Source organism: Octodon degus, unplaced genomic scaffold (assembly GCF_000260255.1).
Source record: "Octodon degus isolate 3935 unplaced genomic scaffold, OctDeg1.0 scaffold00017, whole genome shotgun sequence".
NCBI classification, from domain to species: Eukaryota; Metazoa; Chordata; class Mammalia; order Rodentia; family Octodontidae; genus Octodon; species Octodon degus.
This window is the reverse complement of record NW_004524593.1, coordinates 23,807,495-23,816,306: the sequence shown is the minus strand read 5'-3', so window position 1 is coordinate 23,816,306 and position 8,812 is coordinate 23,807,495. Positions and strand designations below refer to the sequence as shown.

The window sequence follows — 8,812 nt, the reverse complement described above, 5'->3', positions numbered from 1 at the left end:
CAAAAAGGAACTGCTGCTATTCCTAGTAAACTTCGTAGTGCCACTGACTTTGTGTTCATATATGACATACATAAAAATTAACATTAAAAAACTACTTAAAATTTCAAATCCCAACAGCCACAGAAGAACAAAGGTAATCCTTTCTTTTAGTGCATGTTGTTTTTATGACTGAAGACACACAAAATGCACCTAAAATACTGAGTGATCCTTTTAATTAAAAAAAAAAAAAAAGAGTTTTCAAAAGAGGAGGAATAGCTTTCAAGTCCTTCTTTCCAAGATGACGAAAAAAAGAAGGAACAACCAACGGTGGTGCCAAAAAGGGCCGCGGTCACGCACAGCCTATTTGCTGCACAAACTGCGCCCGGTGCAAGGATAGGGCCATTAAGAAGTTTGTCATTCGGAACATGGTGGAGGTCGCCAACGTCAGGGACATTTCCGAAGCGAGTGTCTTCGACGGTTATGTGCTTCCCAAGCTGTATGTGGAGCTGCACGACTGTGTGAGTTGTGCCATCACAGCAAGTGGTCAGAGATCGATCTCGTGAAGCCCGTAAGGACTAAACTCCTCCACCCCGACTTAGACCTGCTGGTGCTGCCCCTCGACCTCCACCAAAGCCCAAGGAAGGGGAGCTGGGTCTTAATGGACTGAGGAAACTCTCTTGAGAAAGAAATAATAAATTGAATGTTATACTTATATAGCAGGTTGAGTGTACCTGCCAGAGGTGGGCTGGGTTAATTCAGCCTATCAAAGTTTAAGTTTGTACTCTGAAAATGAATAAAGAGGAACACACTGGAGGGGGGTTTCAGGAGCAAAAAAAAAAAGAGGAAGAAGGACCAGCCAAACAGCTCAGCGGATTAAAGCACCTGCAAGCAGACACAGGGGCCGGGGGTTCGATCCCCGGGGCCTGCCGTGCTGGCCCCACCCCTGGGGCACACTGAGATGGCAATTGAGCCTGGGCGTGGTGGCATAGGCCTGTAATCCCAGCTCTTGGGAGGCTGTAAACAAGCAGATCATGAGTGCGATCTAGTAGTGAGACCCTGAGTACCCTGTAGACCCTTCCCTAAATATTTTTTTGTTAAAAAAAAAGAGGAGAAATATAGGTTACTAGAAATTTTAACTTACCTACTGCAATTCATTTTTCTAAACAAAATATAGCTATTTTTCTTCATGGGCCACAGAAACTAAAAGTAGACTGAGGATATAAAGATACATGGGAATCATTTCTAGGTCAAGCCCAAAGCACTTCTTGGTACTTTATTTTTATATGAACTTTCATCTAGAAAGCTGTCTGTTCATCCTATAAAATGAACCAGGAATAACTGGTTTTCCTACTCGATAACAGACTGTCATTTGAGTATTCTTTTCCCAACAAAATAAAGCGCTAATACTACTAAAAGCAAAATGGCCTTAAAACAAATCAACTAATTAAATTTGCCAAATGTGGTGGGTGGTACACACCTATAATCTCAGGCAGAAGGATCACTGTGTGTTCAAGACCAGCCTGACTATACAGTGAGACCCTATCTCATAAACAAACAAACAAACAAAAATCCATTTCTCCACAATTCCCAAAGGAATGGTTTTACTTCATTCTAAAAAGACTGACAGGGCTGGTGAGATGGCTCAGTGGTCTAAAGCACCTACTTAGAACAAGCTTAGCAAATCACAGGGACCACGGTTCAATCCCCCAGCACCACATGCCAGCCAGCCCCGCCCCCTGGTGGGCTGAGCTGGACACATACACACACACACACACACACACACAAATAAATAAATAAAATTTAAAAAAATAAATAAAATAAAATAAAAAGACTGACAGAGCCAACCAGACAGCTCAGCAGACTAAAGCGCCTGCTTAGGCAGAGTGCAGGGACCAGGGTTTGAAACCATGCCAGCCTTGCCCCTGGGGTGCGCTCAGACTGCAACTGAGACTGGATGTGGCAGCGCACCCCTATAACACCAGCACTTGGGAGACTGAAAACAGAGGATTACTCCAAGTCCAACCCTGTGTAGTGAGACTCTGTAGACGCTGCACTAAGTACATAAAATAAAATAAAATAAAAATAGACTAAACATTTTTCCTTTGAATAGTAGCTGGAAGAGGTTTGGATACAGAAAATAAAACAATGACCCTCATAATGAACCCCTATCTAGTTTGAATAGATGTATTACTAGACAAATATGAGAGTAAAGCAACAAAATTTCAACCAGTCTTTCTGACATAATTTCATGATCTAAAATATTGCCAAACACAACAGTTCCATCAACATACCAATAAATCTGTACCCTAAAATAAACATGCACTCTAAAATAAAATGCACTCATAAACATGCACTCATAAACATGCACTCAAAAATAAACATGCACTCAAAACCTGTGTGCTAATCAGCTATAGTAATCTTTAATATGGAAAACGAATGGACTTCAAAGCCAGAAAATGAGTAAGAAAGTATCTTACCTTGTTTAATTTCGAGCAACATGATCTAGCATTAATATAATCACATTCTAAATCAGATAATGTAATTATCTGACGATCAAGATAAGGAATTATATCTTGAGAAGGATTTTTTTTTTGGCTTGCTCGGGCTGCCTTAAGGACAGGTCTGGTGCAGCATAGGAATCATATTTTTTTATAACAATGTATTTAAGTTGCAGAAAGCAATCCCAATTGCAAGGCAGAACTTGATTTTACTTGAAAAAATAAGCTTTTCTATAGCATGCTCATCAGACAACAATTTTCTCATTCACATTCCTTAAAAATAAATTTTCATGGGCTGGGACATTGAGTTCCTTAAATGTGGAACTGCCACAATGAATGTAATCATTATATACTGCATGACCTTGAACTCTGTAGCCTGGGCTGGCCTCAAACTCACAGCAATCCTCTTGGGATTACAGGTGTGAGCCACCACATCCCACTTCCAAATTTTTTAAAATGTGGAATAGCTGTAAGAAATGGAAATAAGACCAAAATAAAATAAACAAACAAACAAAAAAAAAAAACAGAAAGAAGAAAAAAAATATTTTAAATGTTAAAAAGCTGAGGAGGCAGCTCAGTAGTAAAGCAATACAAGGCCCTGGATTCAAATACCAGCATGAAGATAAAAAGCTAAAAATTTAAATTCTCAATACTATAGTGTCTGTGATATATCTATAAACGGTCCTTGAAGACTTAAAAAGCAAATAAACACACGTGATATAAAAGGATGCACACATCATAATCACAAGGACAGTGGTTACATCTCCAAGACTGAACTACAGCCAGGAGTGGTAGCACACCGCTGCAATCCCAGCAGGGGTGAGTGGCTCGTGCCTGTTATCAAGAGGCTGAGGCAGGAGGTTCACCTTGAGTCCCAGGCCAGCCTGAGCTACACAATGAGTTTAAAGTCAGCCTGAACTACGCACCAAGACCCTGTCTCAAAAAACAACAAAAAACCAGCCTGGGCTTATGTCCATAGTGAGTTTCACATCAGCCTAAGGGAGACCCTATCTCAAAAACGTGAGATCCTGTCTCAAAAGAATTGGATTTTTTTTTTTTTTCTTGCAAGTTTTTCTCGGGCCAGGGAGATGGCTCAGTAGAGTAAGAGCTTGCCTGGCAAGCCCTGAGTTCAATCCCCAGTTCCACACACAAAAAGTTTTTCCCTATTTTCCAAACTACACTGTGAGCATATATTATATTGGAAGTAAACAAGTGCATCCATTACAAACACATAAATAAAATGTTTTATTTTAATTTTCATTATTACACATTTATAGTATATCATGTTTATATTCATCATGGGTAGCTAGTATAGGTGCATAACAAATAAAATTAGAAGGATAGATGAACATAAAAGTCATGAATTGAATGAGTGATAGAAACATGGAACTTAACACGACAGTCTACTTTTTTTTTTTAATTATTTATTTGTGTGTGTGTGTGTGTGTGTGTGTGGCCAGCTCAGCCCACCAGGGGGCGGGGCTGGCTGGCATGTGGTGCTGGGGGATTGAACCGCAGTCCCTGTGCTTTGCTAAGCTTGTTCTAAGTAGGTGCTTTAGACCACTGAGCCATCTCACCAGCCCCGACAGTCTACTTTTATTCAGATGAAAATGTCCATTAAAACAAATCAAAGCCAAGCATGGTAGTACATGCCTGCAATCCCAACACTCTGGAAAGCTGAAGCAAGAAGGATCACAAGGTCAAGCCCAGTCTCCGCATTTTAGTAAGATCTTGTTTCAAAATTTTAAAAAGGAGGGGCGGGGGGCAGCGGGCAGGGATGTATGGCAGTGCCCTGGATTTAATCCCCAGTATTGAAATACAAAACAAAATAAAGCAAAACATGTCAAAAGAAACATTCTCAACTAAGCACTAAATATCACCATAACTCCTTTTTCCACAAATTGTTCCTCTTCGACCATTTTATTTCTATGACAAAAGTATGCCTTGCCTAGGTTCAGGGAGATGGCTCAGTAGGATAAGCACCTGACTGGCAAATGCAAGGATCTGAGTTCAATCCCCGGTTCCGCAAAAAAAAAAAAAAAAAAAAAAAAAAAAAACAGAAAGCTAGAATCAGCCACTGCCAAATCCAAAAACCATCTCTTTCTTATGCTACATTATTCCCTCTTTCCATCTGCACTGTTTCAAGTTCTGATGAACCTATCCCCTGGTATTTATCTTCCAATTTTTTGTGTTTCTAATCCACTCTTCAGGCTTACCTTCATCATAAACTATTTTGTTCACTTAATTAATTTTTTAAACAGACAAAAATTTATCATGTGTAATATAATATCTTAAGCAATATATACCTTGTAGCTAGGCATACTAGCACACTAACCTCAGCACTCAGGAGGCTGAGGCAGGAACACAGCTGCATGTTCCAGGCCAGCCTGGGCTACAGAGTGAGACTCTGATTCCAATAAATAAACAAACAAACAGATAAGTAAATAAATACAATAAGAGAAAATGAGAGAATAACAAACTTCGCTAATTAACATGCTTTATTTTACTATCGTTATCTTTTTGTGGTAAGAAAGGTTAATACTCAGCATTTTTTCACAAATATGAAAGAAACGCTGTTAATATAGTCACCATACTGAACAATATGTCTTGAAATCATTTCTCCTGACATTTTTCTGTCCTTCAATCAACCTCCACCTCAATTTTGTCAAAAACTGTCAAGGTCTCCCTACTGCTTGTATGATAAAAGTGAAAGCTCTTTTTTTTTAATGTATTTAGTACGGAGTCTACAGGGCCTCACTACACAGATCAGACTAGCTGTGATCTTCCTGTTTTCAGCCTCCTAAGCGATTATAGGCGCAAGCGTGCCACCACACCAAGTCTCAGTTGAAGTTTCAGTGCACTCTGGGGCAGGCCTGCACGACTTATGGTGCTGGGGATCAAACCCTGGTTCCTGCACTCTGCCTAAGCAGGCGCTTTAATCTACTGAGCTATCTGGCGGGCCCTGAAAGCTCTTACCTTAGCTGTCAAGCATGAATATCTAATCAGATCATCTAACATCTTAACCATGCCAAAATCGCCTAAGTCTACTCACTAACCAACTCCCCAATGCAAAGACTACACTTGCAACTTTGCTCTCACTCTTCCTTCTGAAGGTTCCACTTGGGCTGGTGAGATGGCTCAGTGGTCTAAAGTACCTACTTAGAACAAACTAAGCCAAGCAAAGCACAGGGACCACAGTTCAATCCCCCAGCACCACAGGCCAGCCAGCCCTGCCCTCTGGTGGGCTGAGCTGGCCACACACACACAAAATAAATAAATAAATAAATAAATGAAGGTTCCACTCACTCAAGTTCAAAAACCTTCCTATATTTTATGTTGTCTGTTCTTCCCATTTCCATCTGACTGTAAATGCAGCAACCCTAACAAACAGTGATAACAGAACTTTATCAAAACATACCCTGAGGGGCTCGTACATGCCTAAAGGTTCCCTCTCCAGTACCAGGACACAAAAATAAAATACGCTGTGAATGTACTTGGACTTGGAACACTTCATCTAACATTCTTCTATAAAATTGGTGTAAAACAAGCCTATCTGAAATGAGCAAACTTAACTTTCCAAAATTCAAAAAGTCCGGTTTCATTTTCCTGAGTATAATACAGCTCCAGTTCCTTATATCAGAAGAGGGGCAGAGGTCATCAGAACTTAGGCAAGTGAAGGAGGAAAAAAAAGTCAGGCAAGTAATGCTGCCTTTTCGCTAAGCTTCAGCTCCCAAACCAAGTAAAACTCAGGGCCCTGTCTTACTAGACAAGTGCCACGGGCAAGCACTGCGCGGTGCTTCACACAAGTTCTTGCTGCAGAGATCTAGAAAATGGACATTCCCATTTTACAGCTAAGAAAACCGAGGCCTGGACAGGAGAAGTAATGTGCACAAGTAAGTAACTGAGTAGGGATGCCAAATTCCAAATTTCGTTCCTTTCCACTAGAACAGGTTGCCCGTCCACAAGGAGATATGGAGCCACACTAAAACTAACCCAGCGCAGCACGCTCTGCCAAACAAGTTTACCTGGATCAGAAAGGGGTAGGTGCGACGTCCAAGGACAGGGGACGAATGCAGCAATTCCTATAGCTAATTACTTAAAACAGCGCTGCATTGCAATACTGCGTTGCAGCACCGCACCGCAAAGGCCAGCCGCGCCCTGCAGCGCAGGACTGGGTCGCGGCCTGCGCTCCCTCACCGCCTTTGCAGAGGCTCACTCGAGTCTGAAAGTCCGGTCGGAAGACCGCGCAACGGACACCTGCACAAGATGCTCAGGCCCGAACATCGAGGTCAACAAGTGACTTCCTGTGCTCGCTTCGGCAGCACGTACGCTAAAAACGAAACCACTTCCCCGGACCGCAGGCGGCTGCAGGACGGCAAGGCCGCGAGCACCGGCGTGGCTCCCACCCGCGCCGGCCTCCTCCGCCCCGCGCCGCCACCGCCCGTGCAACTCAGCTCCACGCTCCTTCGGCCCCCGCAGGCCGCCGCCCCCCTCAGATAAGGATACGAAGTACACGGAGAGGAAGATCAGCGCGCAGCAGTCCAGCAGAGAAAAGATGAACACCACCGCCTCCATCCTCCGCCGCCGCCGGGGCCTCGCTGTCAGCCCAACGCGCCGGGCCCGCCCGTCAGCTTCCAAGGCCTGCCTGCTTCACAGGCCCGCGTCGCACGCGGCGTACAGCCGCGCCCGAGGCATGCCGGGAGTTGTAGTTCATGCAAGAACTAATGCTAGACACCGAGACTTGCTGGGAAATGTAGTCCATCGACAAGAGCGCTTCCAGAGGGTAGGCAGGGTCCCTACGTTATTGGTGACTCTAGAAATGGGGACGGACAGTTAGTGATGCGCATTTGCTGAATGCTGTGATAGGCTTGCTACGTAGGAGGAGCTGTTCGCCGTGTTTTGGTTTGGATCGTAGATGTCCCCAAAGTCCTGGGTCTTGCTGCCAGTACGAAGGCGGTAGAACCTTTAAGGGGCGGAACTACTGGGAGGAAGCGAGGTCCTAGGGAATGGACGGGAGGCACCTTGGTCCACGCTTCTGCTTTCCTTTGCGTTGCTGTAGCTGTCCAAAGCGAATTCATGCCTGAAGAAAAACTGTAGCTAGTTCCTACTCAAACCCACTTGCACTTGCAGTTCCTCCAAGGGTTCTAAGGTCCGCTCCGAATAGTAAGATCTTGGAAAATCTACATCCATTACGCTGAGGAATTCTCTCCCACTCCTCAGTGCATGGACGAACGGGACGCTGCTCTGGTGCTCCGGGAGTAGAGGGTACTGAAGCAGCTACCTAGGAGGCGGGATGACCGTGGAGGGGTCAGAGCCCTGCGAGGTGGCGACATCTGGCTGTCCTCATCGGGGCAGCAGCCAGTGCGGTGCCCAGGTCCAATCTGAGGGGCGCCTGGGAAATCCCTGCAGGCCTGCAGCGTGCGCTGCGGTGGGGGAGACAGGAAAATACAAGTAACTGGCCCTTGTGGGGACTGGGGACCCTCGAGGCCGGGTGAGACAGCCGGGCTGAGGAACTGGCCTGGAGGCAGAAATCTGAAGGAAATCTGTGCAGGCGATGTTTCTCAAGGCACAGGGACAGCAGAAACTCGATGTAACCCTCTCAGAAATAGAGATGGGGACAGATGGGTGTCCTTGTATGGTGAAGCAGAGAGTAAGGGCGAGAAAAAAACTGAGAAGTCAGGCGAGGTCACTGGGGCCTTGCAAACCTCTGGCAAAGAGTTTAACTGTTATTCTCGAGTGAGAAATCACTGGAGAGTATCAAGGAGTACAGCACTTTGATCTGACTGATACTTAAAACATTGCCTGGCTGTCTAGTGAACTGAACTATGGAAGGGGAGAAGTTTCTCAGCCTGGATGGAGCGCACTTGTTGATGAATAGGGTAGACTGGGGAATTAGTGTGCAAAACCAGCTGCAAATGCCTGACATGCACAGACTCTTAGATTAGGGGCTATTACACTGGGCAGTACCAGCCACAAATTATTACATCTGCTATCACTGCGTAGTGTACCTTGCCCACACAACTATCTGAACACTAATCTCAATAGTGCTTTATCTCTATATTGTACTTTGTATCCTGTCAATAGCTGCTGGGTGCTGAATGAAAGTAGTTACTGAAGGAATCAATCAGGACAGATTTTATTAAAATCAGTTTTCAGTTTTATTAAAAACAAGCTTCATCTCACATTCTCTCTAAAATGGAATATAAAACAGTGACTACCCTATGTTCTTTGCTGTTTTATGCTGAGAAAATTTAAAAGCGAGGGCTGGGGAGATGGCTCAGTGGAATAAGCACTTCCCTGGCAAGCACAAGGGCCTGAGTTCAATCCCCAGTTCC

General features: G+C 44.2%; 1 protein-coding gene across 3 annotated transcripts in view; it reads right to left on the bottom strand.

Moving 5' to 3' along the window:
• Positions 1 to 7,162, bottom strand: part of Cnih4 (cornichon family AMPA receptor auxiliary protein 4) — an 18,769-nt gene extending 11,607 nt beyond the window's left edge. The window contains exons 1-2 of one of the 3 annotated variants that reach the window (XM_004626893.2): positions 6,984 to 7,162; positions 2,457 to 2,525 (exon numbers count right to left, since the gene is read on the bottom strand). In XM_004626893.2, coding sequence (XP_004626950.1) covers positions 2,457 to 2,525; positions 6,984 to 7,052 — 138 coding nt within the window. In that variant the 5' untranslated portion in view covers positions 7,053 to 7,162. Of the gene's footprint in view, positions 1 to 2,456; positions 2,526 to 6,049; positions 6,141 to 6,502; positions 6,910 to 6,983 lie in introns of those variants that run through there. The other 2 variants (XM_023710375.1, XM_023710376.1) reach the window with 2 other exon arrangements.
• Between the last annotated feature and the right edge of the window lie 1,650 nt (positions 7,163 to 8,812).